The sequence below is a fragment of the Epinephelus moara genome, chromosome 1, assembly GCF_006386435.1.
Source record: "Epinephelus moara isolate mb chromosome 1, YSFRI_EMoa_1.0, whole genome shotgun sequence".
Classification (NCBI taxonomy): Eukaryota; Metazoa; Chordata; class Actinopteri; order Perciformes; family Serranidae; genus Epinephelus; species Epinephelus moara.
Genome location: NC_065506.1, coordinates 25,090,225 through 25,116,962, shown reverse-complemented (window position 1 = coordinate 25,116,962; position 26,738 = coordinate 25,090,225). Strand labels below are relative to the sequence as shown.

At 39.9% G+C, this 26,738-nt stretch overlaps 2 protein-coding genes across 3 annotated transcripts; both read right to left on the bottom strand.

Moving 5' to 3' along the window:
- Positions 1-58: 58 nt before the first annotated feature.
- On the bottom strand, positions 59-9,071 carry gnao1b (guanine nucleotide binding protein (G protein), alpha activating activity polypeptide O, b). The gene is made up of 8 exons (XM_050040149.1): positions 8,723-9,071; positions 8,531-8,573; positions 5,430-5,571; positions 4,785-4,945; positions 4,576-4,704; positions 4,345-4,474; positions 1,859-2,012; positions 59-1,750 (listed from the first exon to the last, which is right to left on the bottom strand). Exons 1-8 carry the CDS (start codon positions 8,838-8,840, stop codon positions 1,563-1,565), a joined length of 1,065 nt encoding a protein of 354 aa, XP_049896106.1. The 5' UTR covers positions 8,841-9,071; the 3' UTR covers positions 59-1,562.
- Positions 9,072-12,100: 3,029 nt separating this feature from the next.
- Positions 12,101-24,299, bottom strand: tradd (tnfrsf1a-associated via death domain). Of its 2 annotated transcripts, none has more exons than XM_050053300.1 (5): positions 24,243-24,299; positions 18,963-19,119; positions 18,574-18,854; positions 17,245-17,392; positions 12,101-12,846 (listed from the first exon to the last, which is right to left on the bottom strand). In XM_050053300.1, the coding sequence occupies exons 2-5, from the start codon at positions 19,114-19,116 to the stop codon at positions 12,554-12,556; spliced, it is 876 nt and encodes a 291-aa protein (XP_049909257.1). In that variant the 5' UTR covers positions 19,117-19,119; positions 24,243-24,299; the 3' UTR covers positions 12,101-12,553. The 2 variants fall into 2 exon arrangements, with proteins under 2 accessions (XP_049909257.1, XP_049909248.1); XM_050053291.1 differs by lacking the exon at positions 24,243-24,299 and adding an exon at positions 22,692-22,713.
- Between the last annotated feature and the right edge of the window lie 2,439 nt (positions 24,300-26,738).

Genomic DNA, 26,738 nt, shown 5'->3' with positions numbered 1-26,738 from the left:
CAGTTTGTCATCAACTCTCTTCCCTTCGCCGGTGCAATCAGACCACAAACAGCAGGAGTAGTTAGGAAAAGTGTGGCTTTAATGTAAACACAACATTCGATTGGCTCAGCACAAACATTCCACATGAGAGCAACCAATAAACTACCAAATAGGATGGGGTGCAGCACAAAAACATTCACAGTAAAAAAAAAATCTGGTATAATCATAATATATATACAGTACGGTGCTTTTAAGGTGAAAATGGAGATAGGATATGGGGACTGATATGTGATAGATAAGAGTATACAGGGATGGGAAGATGAATTTCTGGGTGCACAGGTGAAAATGGAGAGCTGTACTTTTTCTCTGTGAGAAGAGAAACGTGACAGACGGAGGGGGGGATAATGGTTCCCTGTTTACTGATCAGGGGAGAAGAGGGTTGGAGAAAACCCACGGCTCCCCAGACAGATGTTGCCTCAAATTATATTGTTCTCCTCGTGCAGTCTTCTACTTCTACACAGATTCACATCGAAGGGTAAAGCACCACACAGAGAACAAGATGTCATTGGAGGGCTGCTTTCTACCCTCTGAACTGCAGACAGGTGTCGGTGTACCCCAGTTTTTCATGTCAGGAAATAAATATGTGGCACGGGATTTCAGGAGGTAGGAGGAGGCATGTAGGGCATGAGGCTTAAATAAATAAATCATTCGATGATAATAATCTGTTACTTAAATAATATACGTTTGATAGTATGAGCATGATCTATGATTTCTGATCCTAATCTGTCCTTCTCAGATGGTTGGCACCGATATGATTTTATTTTGATATATCATTGGCTGATAGGCATTTCCTCACGCTACAGGAGGCCAATGGATACGGGCAGCCACTCTGAACAGAAGAATCCTCTCTTTCATCATGGTTTAAATTAAAAGAGAAAACGGAGAGTGGAAAAGACCTGCAGGCTCTCAGTCATGTGTGGGTCTGAAGGAGAGTGGAGCTTTGTCCCTTCCGAAAGTTAAAATAGCCTCCCTCCCAACCATGACCCTCAGCCACGAGTACAGCACCTCCCCAACATCATCATCATCTCCACCTTCACACACACAGCAGCTCTTCAAACGGAGCACAACAGGCTATATTCAGTACAGATATAAATGCCTCGAGACTTGCACATAAAAACGTCACATAAAGAATGGGACTATAGTCCACGCTGTGGTTAAAAATGACATTGCACACTCCTTGCATTGCATTTCTGTGTTTTGCAAAACAAGGCTCCAGCTGAACACAACCCTGGTGCTGCCTCTTCTGACCCTCCCAGTTGTTGACACGGTCATCAACAAAAAAAAAACGTGAAACATTCAGCTCAAAAACACATTTTTTTAAAAGACAAAACTGGGGTTGTATACTGAAATCAAAATGAGAGGAAGGGAACAAATCATGGCAATAATCCAGTGTGGTGTCTGACGGCAGCTCTTTGGGTCCATTTGGACGTGTAGAATTACATATTTATGTGTTTAAGTATCATCAAAATTATCATTATTAACACCTCATACTCTCCATGACAACCTCTGTGCTTGGCCAGGCCTCAGTATAAGCCACACCCTCTAAGGTTGTTTGCAATAATGATGTCAGTGACGGCATCAAACACTACCTGGATGTTTCCTGTGTCTGTGGCACAGGTCAGGTGACAGTAGATCTCCTTATTGGGAGAGCGGTTCTTACTCTCAAACTGAACCTGAATATATGCAGTAGCATCGTCGTAAGTATTAGCACCTGGAGACAGGAGGAGGAAACACAGAGAGAGAAGAGCAGACAGCATGAAGGACCAACGTTCGTCATTGATTCGCTCATGAAGCAGCGTGGCTTGAAAATGAAACTCACCTGTGTATTCTGGAAAACAGATCGTCAGCGGTGACTTCTTAATCTTCTCACCGAACAGATCCTTCTTGTTGAGGAAGAGGATGATGGAGGTGTCGATGAAGAACTTGTTGTTACAGATGGAGTCAAAGAGCATGAGAGACTCATGCATGCGGTTCTGCAGGAAGAATAAATTTGTGGTTGGTGTTACAGTTATTAGAGGACCTGGAGTACAGTAGAACACCAGTGTTAACTATATATATTTATACCAGCAACAGTTGATTGTTAATGTGTAACTGATAATACCAAAGTGATCAATGTAGTACAACTGCCACATCTAAAATCATACTCAAGTAAAAGTACAAAAGTATCAGCGTCAAAATATATTTAAATACAAATATAATATAAAGTAAAAGCACTTGTTCTGCAGAATGGCCCATATCAGAATAATATATATTATATTGCTGGATCATAATAAGTGATGTGTCCATCACTTTGATCCTGAAAAGGTGGGGCTACTTTATACACTGCTGGGTAGCTGCACCCATGGGTGGATCATAAGAAAATGGGCTCCTGGGCACAGGCATGCCAAAGGCCCCACCACCTCTCCTGCATATGACCAAGACACGCAGGTTTTACAGCTGTTTGTTTTGCATCTCTTGGTAATTGTTACATATCTCTCTGTGGTTTTGCCTCTTTGTGGTTTCTTTGTGCCTGTGGTTGTTTTGCCACCTTTTGTTGTCATTTTGGGTCTTTGTAGCTTTTTACCATCTCTTTGAAGTCATTTGTGTCTCTTTATAGTCAATTTGAGTCTCTTTGTAGTTGCTTTACATCTTGTTTTAGTCATCTGTAGTTGCTCTGTGTCTCTTTGTGGTCATTTTGTGTCTGTGGTTGTTTTGAGTCTCTTTGTGGTTTCTTTCCATTTCTTTTTTGTCATTTGACTCTCTTTGTAGTTGTTTTACGTCTCTTTACAGTCACTTTAAGTCTCTTTGTTGTCACTGAGTCTCTTTGTGGTTGCTTTATGTCTGTCATTTTGTGTCTGTGGTTGTTTCGCCCCTTTTTGGACTTGTTTTGAGTCTCTTTGTAGTTTACTTCAATTTCTTTGTTGTCATTTGTGTCTCCTTGCGGCCATTTTGACTCTTTGAAGTCGCTTTATTTCTCTTTGTTGTCATTTGTGTCTCCTTGCGGCCATTTTGACTCTCTCTGAAGTCGCTTTATTTCTCTTTGTAGTCATTTTGGGTCTATTTGTAGTTGCTTTGTGTCTTGTGGTCATTTTGTGTGTCTTTGTAGCCATCATGAGTCTCTTTGAAGATTCTGTGCATCTATTTGTAGTTGTTTTGTGTCTCTTTGTAGTTGTTTTCTGCCTGTGTTTGTTTTGCCCCCTTTTGTTGTCATTTTTGGTCTCTCTGTAGCTATTTTTCCCCCCGTCTCTTTGAAGTCATTTGTGACTGTAGTCGTTTTGAGTCTCTTTGTAGTCATTTTGAGTCTGTAGTTGCACTGTGTCTCTTATGGTCATTTTGTGTTTGTCGTTTTGCCCCTTTTTGTAGTTTTTGTCCATTTCTTTGTTGTCATTTGTCTCTTTGTCATCATTTTGACTCTCTTTATAGTTGCTTTATTTCTCTTTGTAGTCATTTTGAGTCTATTTGTAGTTGCTCTGTGTCTCTTTGTAGTCATTCTAAATCTGTTTTGAGTTTTATTGCATCTCTTTGTGGTTGTTTTGTGTCTCTTTGTGATCTTTCTGAGTCTCTTCCTGGTTAGTATGTGTTAATATGAGTGACATTTTGCAGGTGAAGGCTAGGAATGCCTTTGACACTTTGGGCCCCTGGGCCTGTGCCTGGTAGGCCCATTAAGTAATCCATCCATGGCTTAATCTATAATAATATATTAGAACTTATCGGTTGATCTATATTTTGTATTAATCTAAATCTATATATTAAAAAAATAATTATATTGTAGTTTATTGTGCTGTAGATGAAGTAGTGGTAGCTTCTCTGTCTATCCTGAAAGAGTGTCTTTTGTTGCTCTCAGTACAACCCCAAGACATTTTTATTTATTCAGATCAAGAGTCTGCAGATAGAGTTTGTCGTACAGAAGCTCTCTAAGACAATTTGGGACTATAAATAAAATCTTATGCTCTATAACGATGTTTGAACTGACTTGAGTGGAGAGAGAAACACTGAAATCTTCGATCTTTGAACTCTATGAAGCTTAGTGAAGACACAAAGACACAAAAAATGTACTGGCTCTGTTTATCTGAAACTATCGAGCTTTAAGATATATTTTTGGGGGAATTTTTGCCTTTAATTGGAAATGGAGAGTGAGAAGATTGGTTCAAAGTGAGGATATCAGGGCATCAGAAGTCCCAATCCAGAATTAAGCTGGTGATGTTGCACTTATATCACATGTATCTTAACCACTGAAGCAACCAGGACGCATTTAACATCAGCCAAAGCTCCACTGCGAATTGTGCACCAGAGGGATTCAGACTGAATTAACTGAGTCACACTTACAGTCGTTTCATCTTCATGGAGCACCTGGTCGTATCCACTCAGCGCAACGCAGAAGATAATGGCCGTCACATCTTCAAAGCAGTGGATCCACTTCTTCCTCTCTGACCTCTGACCCCCCACGTCAAACAGCCTGGGAAAAGTGCAAGAAGTCAATCCAGACACAGAGCTGTAATCCCTCACACAAAATGCCAACAAGAAAGGCCAAGTCGTGGCGAGCGGCACGTATGCTACCTGAAATGGAGGTTTTTGAAGGTGAAGTGGGTTTCGACGATACCAGTGGTCTTCACTCGGGTTCTCAGGATATCCTGCTCTGTGGGCTGGTAGTCTGCTGCCCCGATCCGGTCTAGACTGTCCAGGTAGCTGATAACGAGAGGGATAAATATCAGGAGGAATGTAGATGTAGGAGTTTTTATTTCTTGTAGGTATTTAGCTTCACTCACTATTGAGCCGAGTCATTGAGCTGATATTCCCGGGCACGGCTGAAACACTCCTGAGTCCCAGCATCGGCCCATACACGCTTCATAGCAGTAAGAAGCTCTGCAGAGTACGGCTCTGTGTCCTCCATACGACTGACCACATCGCACACCAGCTTAGCATCAGCCTGCACAAATACATTTCATAAAAACAGGGAAGAAGAACAAAGTTATATCTGTGAATGTATTTCTCAGATTTCTGATTTCTTAAGAAATAGAATAGCATGTAGTCCATACGGGTTATCAACTTGGCATCTTAACCAGTGGTGTAGTGGTAGTTGAAGAGGTAGGTGATTACCAATTAGGTTACTGAGGAGGAAGAGGGTATTCTTTCCTATATATTCCAATGGTTTTATGGCTGATAGGTAGGCATACTGTAAACAGCCAGAAAAAGAGGTCAGAATACCTCATTTCACTGCTTATAACCTCCACTACACCACTGGTTTCAAAAAAAAAAAACAACAGATATTGTGATTTATATCAGCATCATTTGTCAAGTTCCTCTGTCCAAAGAACCCACCCCTGTTTGGCAGTATCACATTTCAACCCCTAAACATGAATAAAATCCCAGTCTCTCTGCAGTCTCAGCTGGAGGCTAATTGTGAGACTAACTTTTCTATCCTTGTCTCCAAACTCGATGCCCAGTGAGTCCATGGCTCGGAGGATGGCCGCCAAGCTCTGGATGGTGTTGCTGTAGACCACTGGCTTATACTGCTTCACATCATCCCCAGAAAAGCCATCTTCATGGATAATCCTGCAGGCGCACACAGATATTAGCACAAAGACACAGGCGTGGACTAAAGAGAATAAGTCACACATATCCATATGTTCCTGCAGACCTAGATACACAATAAGATGTCCACATGTTCTGGGCAGAGCCTTTTCTTTGTGTGTGTGTGTGTGTGTGTGTGTGTGTGTGTGTGTGTGTGTGTGTGTGCCAGATGATTCTTGGCATCAACACATCTTACAGCCCTCTCCCCCTTCTTCCTACCATCTCCACATAAGATGCACCCTTAAGTGTGTCAGTGTATAATGGGGTGGGAATTGATCACATTGTCAGTCTGTGATCTGTAATTGGACAGTAATGCGATATTTAAGCCATTTATAATTTATGCCGGGCAATGGAGTGGAATCAGTCAGAGCACTAATCAATCACACCATGCAGGACTGTGCTGTTACATCTAGTCTGACACAGTTAAACTCATGATAATCTGGTCATCATTAAATTATCCATCAGCACAGCCTCACCCTGACCTCATATACACTTAATTTACGAAATATATCGGTCAAAAGTCCCTGACACATTTAAACTAGTCTTTGGCATGTGAGGCCTACAAGCGTTTTGCACACACCGAACGTGCAAAATATAAAATAAAAATGCCTCTTTAAGGGTTTCCACTCAAGATCCTGGCACATCTAACACCTAAACAGTAGTCACAACTATTTAAGAGCTGAAAGTTGATTAATCAATTAGTTTATTGACAGAAAGATTAAACTGCAACTATTTTTATTAATCGCTTTAGGCGTTTCTGTTGAACAAAAATCCCAAATATGTGCTTGTCCCTGCTTTTTAAATGTAAGGACTTGATGTTTTTTTTTGTCTTAGATGATAGTACATCGAATACCTTTGAGTTTTGGACTGTTTCTAATTTATTTTTTATTTGTACACACATGAAACAGAAAACGAAAAAAGAAATGTGTCAAGAGACTTCAGGCGTAAAACACACTAACAAAAAAAGGAGAAAAGGTATGTTTGTTGTCTGTTGGTCAGACAAAATAAGACACTTGAAGATGTTTCCTTGGGCTGTGGGAAACTAAAATGTGCATTTGTCACCATTTTCTGATATTTCATAGGCAAAGCAATTAATCGGCACATTAATTTTTAATAAAATTTAATCGTTAGTCGCCACCCTACGTTATTTAATACTGCACCTCTGCTCCTTTCCCCTGAAGGTTAATGTTTTATTTCATAAAACTGTTCATTTTTATGATGTTAGTAGAGGAGGCTGCTATAAAACATCTCAGGCGCTAATGAGATTATATTGGGTGAAAACCATCATCCCCTATTTGGTTTTCTCATCAAACGTCAATCACTGATCACAAAGGAGGTCAAGACAAACAGTAAAAGCTGAAACTAACAATTCCAGGGTGACATCTTTAAATCTGTCATTTTGTCCAACCAGCAGTGCAAAACTCAAATATATTCAATTTAATATCAGAAGATGTCAGGAAACCAGTAAATATTCATATTTATTAAAGTCAAACAGAGTGATTTTTTTTTTTTTATCTAAAATGACTTCAATGACTGAGAGGTTATCAAAATAGTTGCAGATTAATTTTTAATTTGATGGACTAATTGTTTCAACTCTATAAAGGCTAGAGGAAGCAAGACTGATGAAAACTTAACTGATCAATCAGTGGCTGGAAATGTGTAAAAATAGCCACCATGACATTTCAGCAGCAGTGCATCACCCTGAGTGAAGCTGCTCCTTGTTTCATTCATATAATCCAAACACCAAACCTGTTTCATTGTGTACATCTTTCCAACTATAGGAGCTAATATAAATTATACTGTAAGTTACATTTCCTGACCACTTTCAGGTTTTCTAAGGCTCAAAATGTCTTGGCCTTTCAGATTCTCACACACGCTGCTGCTGCAATGGAAGTGAAACTACATCAGGTGTAGTCTGACTCTCATTGCAGTCATAAAACTACCACAGCCAGGCCTGCATCACACAATATGAAACTACCAACCGTCACAGAAACCTGCACATCATGTTGTTGAAGCTGAGTGCACATATCACTGCAGAACATGCTGAACTTACCCTCAAGTACCTAAACTCTGTGACCCATCCATCTGCTGCCCGCTTAGGCTAAAACAAACCCCTGAAAAGTCTTTGTAAACACTATTTGGGCTCAGTGTGTTGCGTTCAGGGCACAGCAGTGAGTTGTGGACGAGCAGAGACCTCAGAGAGGGTAATGAGGTGAAGGGAAGAAGAGGAAGCAGGAGGGAGGGAGGGCGCAGTCGGTGCACTGCAGGCCGGGATGCGCTGAGCAGGACGGAGGCAGAGAGAAACCCACAAGCACCGGGGGAGATGTTTCACATGACAGAGCACAGGCTACAATGGACCGTGCCTTTTTTCCGCACTGAAACATCTAGAAACTTAACTAAGAGGTTTAGAAAACACAACAACAGTGATTTAAAACATCAAAGAGTGATTTAGCTTAGACAGGGGAAGGTTTAGATGCGGTTTTAGAAGCCATATTTCTGCGTAAATCCGCTTTATAGGCAAAGTACTCCCGGCGATATCGGGCACTTAAAGCCATTAAGATTAAAAGCAGAGGTATTCACTAATGGAGCTGTAGTGACCTCGATGTAATTCAACACACACATGCACGCACGCGCGCACACACAGAGGAACAACACCCACATATCCCCAGTCGCACACTCCCTGTAGTCAAGTAAAAACCTCGTTAACTACATTTCAGCACCCAGGCAGTGAACAGCACCCTGGGACGCACCGGTGCGGCCTCCGCAGCCTCACTGTCGGTCTGCAGGAGGTGCTCGAGTCACCGGCACTCCTCCGGGGCTACGGCCTCTCGAAACATGGCGGCTCAACCTGCCTTAGCACAGATATGGGAGGCGCAATCTCGGGCCTTTTACTCCGGCTGAGTCCGAGAGGGTTAAAACAGGCAAAAAAAGAGACACTTACTTCATCTGTTTGACGATGGTGCTTTTACCGGACTCTCCGCCGCCTGTAAAGAACGGAGGGGCAGAGTGAGAGCCGGCAGTGAAATCAGTACCACGGAGAGCACCTCCGCCCCATGCAGTCCCACCACAACCACACCGAGCCGTGCCGCGCCGAGGCGCAGCAGCCCCGCGGCCGGGGAGGCTCGTGTCTTACCGAGCAGAAGCAGTTTGACGTCCTTGGCGGCGACCATCCCGTCCTCCTTCAGGTTCTTCTCGATGGCCTTGCTCCGGTCCAGAGCAGCGCGCTCCTCGGCGCTCAGTGTACATCCCATGTTTCCAGGCGAATGAGCAATCCCGTCGTCTCTCCGGTCCGCCCTGTCCCTCACCGACTCTCAATCAGTGCGTTGTCTCTCGCTCGAGCTCTCCTCCTGCGCTGTCTGCTACAGCATTAGGCCCGGATTGAGGGCAAAACAGAGCCGGGATCCCGAAACCGTCTTTTCTCCGTGACTCTGTATGCGCCTCTCTGGCTCCGTCTCCTCTCTCACAGGGGGTTGGGGGGTGGGGTCGTTGTGCTCGAGCCTGCGGGGTTGGGGTTGTTGTTAGGTGGGGAGGGGAGGGGGGGCCTCGAGCTCCCTCTCTCTCTCTCTACAGGGCGGCGCTGATGATGATGACAGCGAGCGCGAGCGATTTCATCGTATCTTTTCACGAAGCTCAGGCAGGAGGGGCGCGAGAGGAAGAGGAGGGAAGCAGCAGGGCTGGCTGCGCGAGACTCACCTAACGCGGACAATCTCTCTTACGTCACAGCAGCCGAGCTTTAATCACGTCCTATGAAAGATTATTCAAATGAAAGAGCTGTTTAAATGGCAACTGTTGCCCTCTTGTCTCCTGGTATTAGTGGGAAATGTGCTGTCGGTGAAATTAAAACGCTCCAACACCGATATTCTCCAACTGCACGGACATTAAACAACACAGACAGGCCGAAAACACATGCAGTGTTGTGTTCAAGGAGCACAAGATAAACTCTATTTCTTTTTCTTTTTTGTTTGTTTATCATTTAGGCTATAATTCGGATATCACATTTGAAAGAGCAGCTTTACAACAAAAAACACTTTAATTTGAAGTTTGAATTTTCGACACAGAGCTATTATTTTAATGATGCTGTAAAGTGAGTTAATAACAGACAGTTAATTAACAGAGACAGCAAATTACCTCAAGGACATGGCCAACTCAAAGTAGGGCCTATTATATTGAATATATATGTGACAAATGTGCTCATTATCATTTAATGTATCCATTATTTTCTTGATTAATCAAATAGTTGTTTGGTCTGTGAAATATCAAAAAGTGGTAAAATGTCTTGTTTTGCCCACAACCCAAAGATATTCAGTTTACTCTCACAGAGAAGTCAAGAAATCAGAAAATATTCACGTTTAAGAAGGTGGTATGAGAGAATTTTGATTTTTTTTCTTAAAAATAATTACAGCAGTTAATCAATTGTCAGACTAGCTGGCAATTAATTTAATAGCTGAAGCTAATTAATTAATTATAGCAGCTTTGGTGCCAATGACAGTCTCAAGAACAGGCATTCCGATTTTCAGGGTTTGTGATGTCACAAATCTAAGGAGCCAATCCCGTCAAATTGTGGTGTGGGGCGTTCAATAACACCATGGGGATTCAAGGAGAAGCCAGATGAATATATGTATCGTAGTTAAAGGAGCTGTATGTGACATTCAGAGCAGATCTATGACTTAGAGTCTGAGCTGAGGTTGTCTGCACACAGCTCTCAACATGGAGGTGGCTGATCCAGTGGTAACAGCGCAAACAGTGCTGACAGAGCTAATGGTGTTAACTTGTCTGTTTATGTGTGTGGGGTGGGGTGGGAGGGGATTTCGTTGTTGGCGGACCAGCAACCTTTGTATTTTATAAGCTCATCATGGTTTTGTATATATTTACTTGATCTGCAAAGTAATAAATACTTACAAATATTAAATGAGTGCAGTGGAGTAGAAGGATAAAGTACAATATAATGGAAATAAATACTGACTGTGAAATAAGTGACTAAAATGTAAGGTCCACTAATGCAATGGTTCCCAACAGGTGGGTCACAGGTCCATTCTGAATGTACCACAAGTGACTCTCAAATGTGAATGTGGCAAGATGTTTATCTGCTGTGGAATAAGTTAATAACAGACAGTTATTTAACAGAGACGGCAAACTAGCTCAACAACATGGCCAAATTTAAGTATGATGCTGTTGATATTAGTCATACTTCTACTATTACTTTACATGGTTATTATTGTCACATACATATACTATCATATATTAATATATACTTACAACATATGGTACCACAGTTACGGTTATTATTATTATATTATTACTAAAATTAATGTCGTTAGCTATTTTCATTACTGTCTTCCCTACATCTCTCTCTGTCTTTCCTTATGTCTTATTTTGTCATATGGATTACTATACATTTATTATGCTGATCTCTTCTGTACGACATCTATTGCACATCTGTCCGTCCTGGAAGAGGGATCCCTCCTCAGTTGCTCTTCCTGAGGTTTCTACCATTTTTCCCCCCATTTAAGGGTTTTTCTTTGGGGGAGTTTTTCCTTATCCGCTGAGAGGGTCCAAAGGACAGAGGGATGTTGTCTGCTGTAAAGCCCTTTGAGGCAAATGTGATTTGTGATATTGGGCTTTATGAATAAAATTGAATTGAATTGAAATTGAATGATGCTAAATATATTAAACTGTGAGGACCATGAACTAATGGCTGGCCTGTGGCTGGATCAGTTGGGAACCACTGCACTACAGTACAGTACATGAGTGGATAATTACTCATTATTAGTACAAACATCCCATTACAAATAAAAGTCCTGCATTCAAAATCGCATATAAAACTACACAAGTACCTTATCAGCAAAATGTTCTTGAGGGCTGAGTATCAAAAGTAAAACTACACACAATGAAAATGTGCATATAAAATCATATAATCTACAAAGAAACTAATAACTATAGATGTCAGATAAATGTAAATGAGCATAATGTGCAATTTGTTTAATAAAACCGTATATGTCCATGTTGGGGGTTGTGTGTGTACCATATAGCAGTAATAAGTGTTTGTGTGTGTGATAAAAGCTTCTAATCCACACATCACATCTGGATGGATGGTCAAGTGGAGTAAAAAGGGGGGTTGGGCTTTCACAGTGGACCTTGAATGGAAACCAGCAGAGGAGCTCAACCTGAAGAGACTCCATCCATCAGTGAATTTCCTCTTTGACAGCCGAGCTGAGATAAAACCTCCAACACAACACACACAGACACACACAAACACACACACACACACTCAGCTGCAACCTCCACCTCTCTGCCCTGAAGCTTCCACAACGTGACACATGCAGGCACACACACACATTCAGCAGCAACATCAGTAATCAGCACAGTTTAATCATATGAGCATGTGCACGTGTGTGTATGAGTGACAGGGAGTGATGGTGGGGAGGGAGCGAGGATTAACACTAAATTATACCTGAGGGAATTTTGACAAAATTATGTTTTCAGTTTTAATTACACTAATGCATCAAACACAAACATGAAGACTTTGGGGGTTTTTTTTTACAACCATTTAATTTGTTTGCACCCATTTTGTAGAAAAAAAAATCAATAACCTTTAATTGTGGCAGGTTTTATCTGTAAATTGACTTATAAAGCTGAAATAAAAGAAGTTTGAACAGTGCATTAAACTCAAGACAGTATATCTTTTAAAACAGTGATGACAGATCATTTCATCTAAATGAAAACAATAATAATTGAAAAGCAAATCAAGACTCAATTCACACAGATGTGTTGAAACATACACACACACATGCACACATGCACACACACTCTCAGGAATGATTTTGCATGACAGTCAATCAAGAACAAACATACTGTATATTAACAGTAGGCAGGACAAAGTCCACCGCTCCCCATGCAGAGAGGACCTGTCACCCCTCAGTTTTCACGACTCGTACACGCAGAACAAAAGCACACAGAGTTACTCTCATGGCTGTAAGTCCAGAATATTTTCAGCCAGGCTGGTGAGTTTGCAGTCCTCCAGTGCTTTGACCAGCCGGCTCAGCTTCGCCGCTCTCCCCTCCGCCTGGATGAAGCGGTTGAGCAGCTGATAGGCTTGCTCATACAGCCCTTCTCTCTCATACTCGTAGGCCAGGTTGTCTATAGCCAGACCCTTCAGAGCACGGCAGCTCTTCCCCAGGGCCCTCCCTACATGCTTCCACTGACGGCCCACTCCGTTGGAAAAGCTCTGAACATCTGCCGCTGTCAGCATTCGGTCCTCTGACAGGCCAAAGGGTAAAGGATGAAGGAAAAGACATTAATGCAAACTGTACTTAACTGGGGTTACATAAACTATGGTTTATGAGCATATGTAGACAGTAAACATTTCCAAGAATAACTTACAGACTTGCACCTTAACCTCACAGGACGTTTATATACATTATCCTTTTGTCCAGAGGAACAGACAGTATCTTTCCCTGACTCATTAAAACAGCATTAAACACCGCCTCCACTGAAAGTTTTTAACCTTGCTGACATGTTCACATGGTGTTTTTTATATGCTACAAGAAATATCATGAGCAAAATAACCAGTTAACACCATGGCTGAGCATTTCCCACTTCCAACTGTAGTATACCAATTAGGGCTGCAACTAACAATTACTTTAATTGTCGTTTAATTGGTCAATCATTTTCTTGATTACTCGATTAGTTGTTTCGTATATAAAATATCAGAAAACCCAAAGATATTCAGTTTACTCTAATAAAGAAGTCAAGAAACCCCAAAATATTAAGGTGGAACGAGAGAATTGTGACCTTTTTTTTCTTAAAAAATATTCAAAGCAGTTAATCGATTCCCAGATTAGTTGGTACTTTATTTAATAGTTGACAATTTATTGATTAATCATTGCAGCTTCGGTGCCAATGACAGTCTAAAGAACAGGGATTCAGACTTCCAGGGTTTCTGATGTCACAAACCTAAGGAGCCAATCCTGTCAAATTGTTGTGTGGGGCATTCAATAATACCATGGGGAATCGAGGAGAAGCCAGGTGTAGATATGTATCATAGTTAGAGGAGCTGTATGTGACATTCAGAGCAGATCTATGATTCAGAGTCTGAGCCGAGGTTGTCTGCACACAGACAGGGGCAGCAACCACAACAATGAACAGAGAAGCTGGGATTACAACACACACAGACAGTGTGTGATTTCTTTCTCTGCTCAGGACACCATTACTCCACTATACCTTTAGATAGCAAATAGTGGTTTGCTTTTATATCAATGCTTTGAATGTTGCATACAGAACCTTTAACTTGTCAGAGCTGGCGATCAGGAACAAGGTTTATCTAACATTAGCAACACATCATTAGATGTTGGGCCGAGGCTCATGTTATCTATTACTGTTAACAAGTGGGGTTTGTGTGTTGATGTGCCAAGTGAAGGTGAGTAGGTACACTCGAGCGGCAGGTGAGCGACCGAGGGTCAGGGACAAATTGCATATTCATAGATCCATGTATGCTAAATAAGGCAGAGGTGCAGTTATATCTAAGCAATTTTAAGGCATGAAGGGATTTTTTTCATAGAAAAAAACTTCTAAATATCTGGTTTGGATAAACAGAGGTGAACATTTAACAGGTTTAATCAATGCCTGGTGTAGAAATTTAATTGTTTGAGGGAAATATGTGGCTCTTTAGCTGCCAAATGCTCCACTGTGTTCACCAGATACTCCCAAACTGTGTCTGTCTGCTGCCTGGTGTGGAGCAGGTAGTTTACAGTGGGTATCAGAGGTCTTTAGCTGAAAACAACGCTGATGAGAGCAGTGAAAAATAGCTAAAACAGTAAAGTTAGAGCTGAATGGAGCTGAAGATCCTGTTACCCATAGTCATTTATTCCATTGTCGACACAAAAATATTGATCAGAGCAGCTTTATGGCTGTAAATGTGTGTGAATGACTACATAAGAATCAGATATTTTTAATGAAGACAGACTCTGCCTGCTCTTTGCTGTTTGAAAACCAGCTTAGAAATTTTTGTAAATATCTCTGGTGGCACACTTTTCTACTTGGCCTTGTCCCATCAAAAGCACCAACATCAATTTACAAATCCCTGGAGAAGGAGTTAATGTGAGCAGCTCTGTTTTATTTTTGTCCCTCTGAAGTGGACCATATTCCTAATTTCTCTCACACCACTGAGGGAGTTTGATGAGTTTCATAGATTGACGCCTGAAGCTTTACTTTGAGAAAAAGCCAACACATTTTAGTCATTGCTGCTTTCATGTGGCAGCGGCTAGACTACACAGAGTTTACACATGTGGTCACCTAGCAACTGACTGATGTTAAAAGAAATTAGTGAAATCTAGAGGTGCATAAATCTTAATCAATGAATTAAACAATATGTTTCAGTTTTTATTTAAAATTCGGTTGAGCCACGATGAAATCAGTTTTTATCACTCAACCTGAAACCAGGTCAGCCGAGGCTGCTGGAGCCACTCAGGGAACATAAGTCCCTGATGAGGAGGCTGAATCTACATTTACATGAACTGAAATCAAATCTTTAATTAACTAAATTAGGAAATCAAATTAACTTTCAAGACATCGTGGCGCCTCTTCAGTTAACGTTAATTTAACACTTCAATAAGAGGTCGACAAAATTCAAATCAAGGCCGGATAGTTCAAAGCTTTATTCATACACTGACAGCTGAATTCTAAATCAACATTAGAATGGTGCACAGCTTTTTCTTTCTGTCTAAGGCTATTCCTTCTGTTTAAACCTGGTATTTCTGCATAGCTGCCGGTAAAGATTAGACTACTATAATATTATTAGTTTTACACTGTAAACTACAAGGATCCAGTGGTGGCTGCGTAGGATTGCTTCAAAGCCGTGTGATCCAAACATTTCCAATAACCCCAGAGCATTGTTAAGTCCAAGTCAAACATTAGTTAAAAAAAAAAAAAAAAAGACAGATGTAATCAATCATTATCTCCTTCGATCCTTATTTGTTTGCACGAAGCCTTTCAAAAACATTTATACTGCTGTCAAAAATCTGTTTGCTCTCCTGCTGCTGCACACAATGGAAGACACGCACCTGTATTAACAGGGCGGTCCAGCAGCAATCTAACAGCACCATAAATTAAATTTACTCATTAAAGAAAGTTGATTTAACAAAAACAGACTCCCTTATTTAATCTGATAAATCACTTTAGTTTGAGTTTTTTTTTTAGGGTGATCATAAAATAAGATATTCAAAGCCTCATTCAAAACTTCAATAGACACTTCAAATGTAAAAAAAGAAACCTTTTTAATGGCAGACCAACAAATCTCAGATGCTGAGGCTTCTGATGAGGACATGAACACACCGACATTAAAGAGGTTTCAAAAGGACACCTCCTTCAGACTGTACGGCTATTAGGGCTGCATATGTAGTCGAATTAGTATTGAAATCATAATATGGCCAAGTGTGATATCCAAATTACAATTTTTTTGATAATGGTAAAGTTTTGTGGGGTTTTTTGCATACTGTGTAGCCATGTGCCCAGAAAATCTGAGGCCATAGTTCTCTGCCGGAAAACAGTGGATTGCCCCCTCCAAGTTCAAGTATCCCGGGGTCTTGTTCACAAGTGAGCGTAGAATGGAGCGTGAGATGGATCGGCGGACTGGCGCAGCGTCTGCAGTGACAATCCGTCTTGGTGAAGAGGGAGCCAAGCTGGAAGGCAAAGCTTTCGATTTACTGGTTCATCTATGTCCCAACCCTCAACTATGGTCATGAGCTCTGGGTAGAGGCTGAAAGAATGAGATCGCGGATACGTGCGGCTGAAATGAGTTTCCTCCGTGGGGTGGCTGGGCTCAGCCTTAGAGATAGGGTGAGGAGCTCAGAGTAGAGCGGCTGCTCCTTCGCATCGAAAGGGGTCAGTTGAGGTGGTTCAGGCATCTGATCAGGATGCCTCCTGGGTGCCTCCCGCTAGAGATGCTCTAGGCACGTCCCATTGGCAGGAGGCCCCGGGGCAAACCCAGGACACACTGGAGGGATTATATATTTCGTCTGGCCTGAGAACGCCTCAGAGTCCCCCAGGAGGAGCTGGAAAGCGTTACTGGGGAGAGGTACGTCTGGAATGCTTTTGCTTAGCCTCCTGCCCCCGTGACCCGGCTTCTGATAAGCGGTTGAATATGGATGGATGGATGGATATTGTGCAGCCCCAACAACCATGTTGCAATGACGCAAAAATGATGTAAAAATAAATAACAGCTGATGCTCAGTCTCACAGATCATATAATACAGATAAGTTTCTAATTTCAACTACACTTTAACATGTTCTTGGATGAACTGAAACAAGCGGCTGTCTTGAGGAAAGGAAATCAATTCACAAATCTTATGGCATGCTTTGGAAAATGACTGGAAGTAATGTGGTGTGTACAAACTTTGTAGTAGAGTTCTACAACACACAGAAACAATCGTATGGTCATTTAAAGGTTACAGCATGGTTTCTTCACCATTTGTAACTGACCCGTGTGCTTCTGGTGAATCTGATAATAAAAGACACAAAGTACCTAAAAATGGAGAAAAAAACATTTCTTTAACTGATATAAAAAAGTTTTTAAATCTCTACTGTGACCTCTTTGGGCCCAAAGTCTGTGAAGAACACACTAAACAAGACTCAAAAGTAGAAACGGTCGACTCAACTTACCAAACACTTTATTCTGAAACTTGAAGCAGTTGCTGGGGATGGGAGACTCCTCCTGTGCGAGGGGAGGAGGTTGTGGTGCAGGGCCGAGGGCCTGATTCTGCAGCTGCTCCTCCAGATGATCGATCTCTTCATCGCGCAGACGCTCCGGCTGACAAAGAATGACAAAGATCACTTTTAATTTTTTAATTTTTGAGTGTACAACCTGCCACCCACAGGACTCACAGTCACGTTTTGTATGGTTTTACTTCTCTGCTCTTGTCTGTTGTTCTCTACCTGAGCTTTGTGCATCTGGCCTGTCAAAACACCAGTAACACTGACTCTATCTTTATACTACAGACTATCAGACTACTTTATATCAGTATGGTGTGACACATTTTACCTTAATCAAAAAGGCCAATGTAGCTATTTACACCCAGGTGTATATATCTGCCTGGGCGTCCTAGCAACGTCAAAATACAACGTTAACACTAACAGGTCTATTTAGCTATTCTGCTAAGATTTATGTACACAGTGTGCATTCAGCAGCTTTATACATCCTAAAAACCTTAAGTCTAACCCAGTGTTGACTCATACAGAGCTTGAACTTCAGTCTCCTGTTTGACAGTCCTGTGTTTAACCCATTCAGACTGTGTCACTCTTCTTTATTCTGCGCCACCTTTCTCTCTGGCTGTACATTTGTGATTTTCTTTTTTATTCCACTTAAATCTCAGAGAATATCAAAGGTTGGCTAGTGCTAACCCTAACCGTGACCTCTTTGCCCTAACCCTAATCACCTTTGACCTTGAAGCATTGATGTGATGAGTGCTAGCCAATCACAGTGCGCAGTGGGATCCATAATAATACATTGTAGGGGTGGGTGGGTGTAGCCAAATAGCTGCGGTGTGACCTCTCACCCTGATGCAAGTAGAAACTCCAAATATTCTATACCAAGAGGAAATAATACATGGCATGAGGCGTCAGATTTCAATTAAACTTCAGAAAGAGAATGCAAAGTGATTTTCCAAAGATTTTCTTTTGATGCTGTTATTCAAGATCTTTCTGGATCTGTTTAATTAATTTTGTTACATTTCTTTTTTTGCATCTGTGAGATGTAGTATATGGCCTCTTGTTCCCGAACTCATGGAGGCTATTGAGTGACTTGCTTCTTTGATCCATTTGGAAAAAGGTAACTGCAGCCTGGGGCAGGCAGGATATGTCACTCGCAAGTGACAGGTTAGGCCAAAGCTAAACAAAATGAAGAAATCAGCTGACATGAGCACAATATGAATGAATGAAGACAAATAAGATGGCAAGTTAGTCTGTTAACACAGCTAAGTACACCCAGTATACCTGTGACAGGTGGATGTGCTGTAGGCAAAGCTCCAGCTCGTCCAGATAGAGATCCAAAATGTGTGTGCCTGCCTTGAGCTGAGTTTCCACTGTGAACTCCTGGGGAAGAGCAAGGAGCCGGCAGGCGTGTTGAGAGAGGGACTGACGCATCGCTCCAGAGCTGTAGCTCTCAAGGAACTGCTGACAAGCTGCCACATCCTCAAACTTCACCTCCACCCCCAGAAAGGGGTCGGCGTCGTGGACTTTAAGTATCTGATAACCGGCCAGACCTCCTGCAGAATCTGACCAAGAAAAATGTGACATAGAAGAAAACAGATTTGTGATAAATGCTTCTCTTATCTTGGTAAGTATACTAGGATTCCTTAATGGATCTTAACTGGAGCGCTCACCTACAAGTGTCAGCTTGATGACTTTGAAAACGATGAACTTTCCCTGTTCTCTGTCTTTGAAGAGAGAGAGCAGGTTGACACCAGGACAGAGTGACTGCAGAAATATGACGGCACATCCTGTCCACGGTCCATGATCCACATTCTTGTCTGCCATCCTCTGAACACATGTTGAGACACAAAGTACGTGGTTTCAGTGGTGAGCAGACAACATCATATGTGTGGATGAAGACAACACAAGTCTACAAAGACACTAAAAGCTTAGAGTGATGAGTTAAAGCCAAAGAGGGGTCTGTGTGGTGAGATGCTGTAAAATATCCTGTGGGAATAATTATTATCTTTAACTTTGTTTTGGATGACCTCCTCTTCATAACATCATACAAAACAACACTGACTGTTTACTTAGGTCATGTGTCCATAGCTCTCCCAAACATCTGTGTTAACTCTATGAAGAATCATATAACCCTGGAGAGGAAAAAGACTGCATAACTTCAAAGAAGTTCAAAGTAAAGACCCCAAGGAGTTTAAAAGTAAAGTTATCAAACTGCCCGATGTAACACTGAGTTCAAAGGTCAAGAGGTTACCATCTTCTAGATCATCAGGAGGATGTTTCATTTACTTAAAAGAGAAATCAGGATGTTTTCCATCCCAATGAAATGCCTAGATTATGCTCCATTTCCTCCAGCAATGTCATCTCGTTAGATTCTTCTCTTTGTGTATTTTAGAGCTGTAAGCGGCTCAATTTTTTTTTTAGTCAAATCAGATTTGGCTGTTTAATACAAAATTTCGACCCTTCCTCCCTGCATTTTTCATAAAGACTTTTGAGCAAAATTTTATTGAACTGCAAGTTTTTTAATTGGGTTGAGTTTGGCTTTCAATCTCACATTTGCTGGTGATACTGTTAACAAACTTTATCGACAAACCAAGCACAGAATACAGTGCTGCAACTAACAATTATTTTCACTGTCGATCATTTCCTCGACTGGCAGAAAATGATGAAAAATGTCTATCAGTGTTTCCTCAAGTGCAAAATGACGTCTTCAAATGTCTTGTTTTGTTCACAACCCAAAGATGTTCATTTTACTGTCATAGAGGAGTTAAGAAATCAAAAATATTTATATTTATATATTTTGGTATGAGAGAATTTTAATTTTTTTCCTTAGAAAATTACTCAAATTAATGAATCAATCATCAAATTGAATGGTAATTAATTTACTAGTTGTCAAATAATTGATAAATTGTTGCAGCAACAGTATACCTTTAAGGATTTTTGAGAAGGGCTATTATTACATAATACTGCAACCTTTTCATATGATGACATCATGAGACCTGAATAATATTAAAACCCACAAAGGTCAACACTGACAAAGGATTAGGGTTGAAGCAATTCACAATATTAATCGATTAAATTCAATATTTCATTGTCACGTGACAACTTAATTCATTTTCAGTAGAATAAAAATAAGAAGACAATTTTAATATGCGATTTAACAGCAGTTCTGTTGATCTTTAAGTGGAGTTTTGAGGGGATGTGGTTGAGTGGTTTCTATGGGTCACACAACATGTTAGAGTGTAATCCTTAAAGTCACTGAAGTTGCCAAACATCCAGCGGTGCGGCTTCTTAAATGTGAGGATTTATTGAATTCCATGATTGTAAATTGTATATCTTTGGTCATCTATTTCATCACTTTTGGCTCTGTTATATTGTGACAGGCATTTATCACCATTTTCTGACATGTTATGGACCAAATTATGAAATGAAACAAATATGTAATGACAAAATCAGTTGAGATTGTCTCAGGTTCACAACCATTACCTTGAACTGTTCATCAGATTCTGAACTTCAGACATGATGAAACATTCAATTTACGTTTCCCTTTCATCTGAGGCAGATGATATGATTTCCAATCAAAGCAAAGAGGAAAAGAAATCATATAACCTTTCTAAATATAACTGCCTGTGACAGACAGAAATATGTCTCCTCCTGGAGCTAAACCCACTTCAGACCTAGTGGTCCCTGGTTGTTGTGGCCTCACTCCACTCTACCCTTTTTCCCCCCAGCCTCCTTTTGAAACCCTCATTACATAAAAACATGTTTAATCTCAGCCCTCCCCTCCCCCAGTCCAGCCCCTAACTCCTGTACTCTGAATGAACCACCCAGGCCCGTTAGCTCACTCTTGGTGTTGTCTCCGTGCACGGGATGCGGATCTCTCTGCGTGGAAAGAGCATCCTCTGAGCTGGATTATATGCATGTCCTCATATTTCACTAATACACAGTATGCTTGGGGTCTACAGGAATCCTCACAACTTAGCCAGTATGTAATTATATGCTATCCTATCTACCGGTGCTGTGGAAGTATACTGTGAGATTTGTTCAACAGCTGTATGAGGATTAAGTGATCATCAGGAGCTTAAAATATATCATTTAGCTTCTGCTGCCAAAAGGCAACCTCTAGTATTCCCTGGACAGCTCGACTGACATTTAGGTGGAATAAATATTTGATTCACACAAAGATGTACTGCTGCAGATTGGCAATTTTGCCTTTTTAGTGATGAAGCGAGATGGTGCTTGTTTCTCTCTGTTTTGTGTTGCTGTCTTAAGTGTTTTATAGCTCCAGATGTAAACTTAACAGACCCATTAGCTCTGTTGATTATCTTTTATTGAATCATTTAGTCACTGGAAAAATGCCCGTCATAATTCCCAATATTAAACTTGCTTGTTTTGTCATGCTATGAAACAAAGAAATGCTAAAAAAAATCCTCACATCTGAAAAGCAAAGCCAGCAAATCTTTTGATAATAACTGACCTACATTATTAGGTCGACTAATCAATGAGTCCACTTATAGATGAATACTGACTTATAATAGACTTTCAGGACTAATAAAATGTGTGCTTTACCCTATAATCTAATGATCTCCATGCAGTTCAGAGACAAGAAAACATAAAAACAAAAAAAATGTTAACATGAAGTACCACTTTACTGTAAACCTCTGAAAATCCCAGTTGTGAAGCAAAACAGTTAAAATGTGTAATTTTCTAATTAACACACGCCCTGTGGGATTGTATGTGTACTAAATATAAAAATACATATAAAGGCCCTGCACACCAACACAGACACTTACTGTAAGAATCTCAAACATGGATGCCTCATGTCAGCCAGAGTTCATCGCTCAAGGCAAATAAACACTAAATTTAATGAATATAGTGTTATGTTGTCAATGCACAGTATTTGTAACCCTCACAAATCCAACAAATATAAGAATGTTCTGGGTTGTCCTGTAATGTAAAAACTTGCAAGTTATTAGCATGGGAATTAGGTTAGAGTTGGACGGCGGTATCAGCAGCAGTAGAGTAAAGGAAACATGACCAAAGTCCTGAGGTGAGGTCTAATGAGGCAGAATACACAAAAACTTATGTGTAAGTTATGCTTTCTTAAAAGCAATTCTAGGCATCGCAGTGTGATTTGACCAAGATAACATAGGAATTGTCCATTTAGTAAATAGCAAATTGACAGACAAGGTAAGTGACAACAATGAATTACAACAAGGAACCTGTATTACTTGTATAGGTGAACAGAGTGCTGAAATATTTACTTAATTAACTGTTCAACAGAAAAACGATCAACAAAAATGGATACAAATTGATAAAATATCAAATGAAAGTTTTTCAAAGTTACAGTTTTTTCAGTCTGAAATTCCCTTTGATTTTTTTTTACAGAGATGTTTCCTTACCTGAACTGCATCATATTGATGTCAGCTGAACTGTCGCATAGATTTATGTATGGAACAAGGACTATTGATTTCTTTATCTCCCCCTAGATACATGTAGGGCTGCATGATTGGTGGAAAATATGCAATGTTGTTGAATATCTGGATAATGGTGTTATGTGCCACAAATAAACAGATATTGAGGTGTACTCAGTTATGTTTTTTTTATTTGCTGCTTCCAGTATACTGCTAAAATACAACACATTGCTTGCTGTATTAACAATTAAAGCAAATTATTTTCGACATTCTTTTATTTAATAAAAGACAATATTGCGTTCATTTAACTGAACGCAAAAGCCACAAAAAAAGAATGACAGTTTCATTTTAAAATGCGTCTTTCTACTTTTCTTCTTTCAACCAACTCAAAAAAATCCCTGAGTGCAATCCCACTCCCTGAATGTTCGCACAAGATGACAACACGATGACATTAAAAATTTTTTAAAAAGAGACACTGTGCAGCCTTATAGTTACATGTAAGGAGGGGATCTCTTCACAGCCAGTACTGACAAGAGGAACAATTACAGCGACTAATGATGCTTTCGATATAGGTCACATAGGCGTGTAAGTATAGGCTATTGTTTTGAGACTTAAAGGGGAAATACGCCCATTTTCAAAAGCCATACATGTTATTCCTATGGTCTACGGCAGTCCAAAAATATAAGTAAACATGGACAACTCTCTCCCATATCCAAAACTAGAGTGCTAAAACACAATTTTGTGTTGTCATAGGGTAAAAAGTCTGGAGCTGTACCATAGACAATGAATGTGAAATATATTCTAGATGACACTGAGAGCACTTGGGAGTATGTTCTCAGTATATGGGTACATTTTCTGTTTCCGGACTGAGAACACTACCATAGAATAAAGCTGATTTGGGTATAAAAAAAGAAATCAAACATTCTGTGTGTCTATGGAGCAGCTCCACACTTTAAACCCCATGACATCACAAGTTTTAGACTTACTTCTCTGGTTTCATGCTTTGTAAAGCATTAAATTAGTGTGTTCTGTGTCCAAAATCAACATTATTATTGCTTTTACAGTACAGTATATTAGAGATAATATTGTTACAGTAAAATACAGGTTGTACTATAATGTCAGGTGTGGTTGCTAAGCGACCCAGACGGACAGGTACACGTGATTTTCTGTAAGAGGACGTAAAGTTAGCTAGTGTCCTGCCACAAGTGTGAAACTTTTATTAGTAAACTTTATAGCAGCATCACAGGTTGATTTGCTCAAACATTGTTATGAACCCTCCGTTTAATATTCTCAACAGTTGTGTTATAAATATAAAAACATAAAAGTAGTCCGGGGGGTTAGTGTGAGAGCACAATCCGTGTTAGTAACGTAAACCTCACTTACAGTAGTAAAACGTCGGTCACGGTGCGACCAAAAACAAACTGCTCAAGTGTTAACTTTACAGCTAGACTACACGGGACCACACAGACATAGTTTCAAACGCACCATTCCTTACATTCACTGTACAATAACTCTTTGTTAAAGTCGGTACAAACTTACCTTGAAACTTTGTATATTGTTCGATGACGCTTCCGCCTGCGGGATAACACCCACTGATACAGTAATAACTTCCTGGCCTCCCATTGGCTGAGCAGGACTCAAAGAACGCTCTGATTGGTGGAAATCAACATGCCGCCTAGGAAAAAAAAAACATGACAGGAAGGAAGTGATTTTTTTTTTCTTTTTAAGTACGGATCCATATGTAGGGCAAAACATCTCGGTTATTTAACATGAACACTTCCCTGTTATTGTTCCTTTCTAATGAAATATAACCATCAGTGTAGGTAGCCTAGGAAACTGATGAGGGTTTAAATAATAAGTGAAATAGGACAACAAGGAAGTGGCGGAGTGAGACAGACTGTTTGGTCAAGTGACCAAATCAGTGGTACTTTACTTCATAGCAACTCTATGCTGTCAGTTTTAACAACCATTACCAATATCCCATGTTTGGCCTTGTGTTTTTGTAATGTACTACTTGGAAAGTAACAAAGTGGGCTACATCTCGGGGAAATACTGTACTTTTTACCACACAGTATTTATCTGATACCTTTAATTACTAGTTATTTTGTGCATTCACAGTCTTAAAACAAAATGTAGCTATAGTGTTGGGTAGTAACTACTTACTTGTAACTATAACGTGATTAAATTAAAAAATAAATGTAACTGTAATCAGTTACAGAGGGGAAAAAATGTAATTAAATTACAGTTACTAATCAAAATGTTAATGATAACAAAGGGGTTACATCCAGAATATTATTTTTGGTAAAAAGTTTATCAGTAAAATAAAACATTCACTCTGTTGCTTTACATAAATTCACCGTGCAGAAATGTCCTCTTTTGGTATAGACCATTTCCAGACATTTTTCAGCATTAAAACATTTGTCAAAATCAAATGTACTAAGTACATTACGCTAATGAAGTAATTAGAATAGCTACATTACATATTACATTTGAATAGGGCAACTTGTAATCTGTACCCTTCTCTATTTCAAAAGTAACCTTCCCTACACTGAATATGGTGTATTACTATGGGTAAAGATAAGACATGTTACCCAGCGGTGCATATAGTAACAAGTAAGGCCCACCTTTTTCCTTTTTAAAGTGATGAACACATGAATTCACCAATGAATATAGTTAAATGATATGTAATATATATTATTCTGAAATGAAAGGTTCTGCAAACTGAGGACTTTTACTTTTGGTACTTTATGTTCTGTATTTTGATGCCAATACTTTTGTCATTTTACTCAAGTAAGGTTTTGAATGCTCGACTTTTACTTGTAACACAGTATTAACACTGTAGTATTACTGCTTTTGCTTAAGTAAAAGATCTGATTACTTCTGTCACTACTGCTTGTTATTATGAAAATATTTGCTGTTTTTATGTGTTTACAGGTGTAAAAAAAAAAAAAAAAAACCTGCTAGAAAAACCAATAAACATGCAAAGCAGGTATGCCATTGAAAGAGCAGGTAAGTGTGACAGCATTAAATTACAAGAGGGAACCTTTGTTACTTGGAAATTTTAGCCACTGGTGCCAAATTGAGTAGTCAATTAATTGATTATAGACAGAAAATTGATCAGCAACTTTTTAGAAAATCAAATTAAGTTCCAGCATGTCTGGTGTGATGACTTCTGGTTTTTACTCTGTGTTATATCATTATACTAATAAACATTTTAGAGTTTTAATTGTTGGTGAGATAAAACAAGCATTCTGAAGACATTTCTTTTACTTTTTTTTTCTCCCTATAATGGAGCAATTAATCGCTCATGGAAACCATTATTTTTACTTTTAATAAATACTAAGAGAAGTTTAAAGAAAATGCCATGTGACATGAAATAAAGAGGTCGTATATCTATCAGTGATAATGGTTTCACCACTACATCAAAAGATATCAGTGTCATTCCCTGATGTAAAAATTATTTTCCATCTAATACCCAGTGATGCGACAGTTAAAGATGATGAGCATATACAAAATATTTTTAGCCACAGTTACTTAAGTGTACCACATGTTCTCATTAAAAACAGGACCAAAAGGAGTAATCAAAAAAAAAAGTTTCTTCCTTGTTTGCCATGATGGTTATCTGACTACACTTTTTAGCACTGACTGTGTTGAGATCAGACAAACTGTAATGTTTAATAATTTACTTTAATTTAAGACAAGAGCTAGGTTCAGAGCTCTCTCATCCCAGCTACACCCACTTGTCTTCTCACTCTTGGGCTGATTCCAGCTGCAACTACAATAACAGTGCCAATTCAACCAAAATCTTCAATAAATAATTTTCATGAAATGAAGACACACAAAAAGGCATCATCTAACCTGTCTGAAAAACTTCAGCAGACTTTTAGGAGAATTTGCAAATGGCTATGCCTGAACAGTATCTATCAAACCCTAACTGAATTAAACTTAACCGGTGCTGCTCTGGTAATGAAAGGGTTTGTTTTCCTTGAGCAAAACAAGTCTAGGGTTTTCCCAGAGGAGTGGGGAAACATCTGC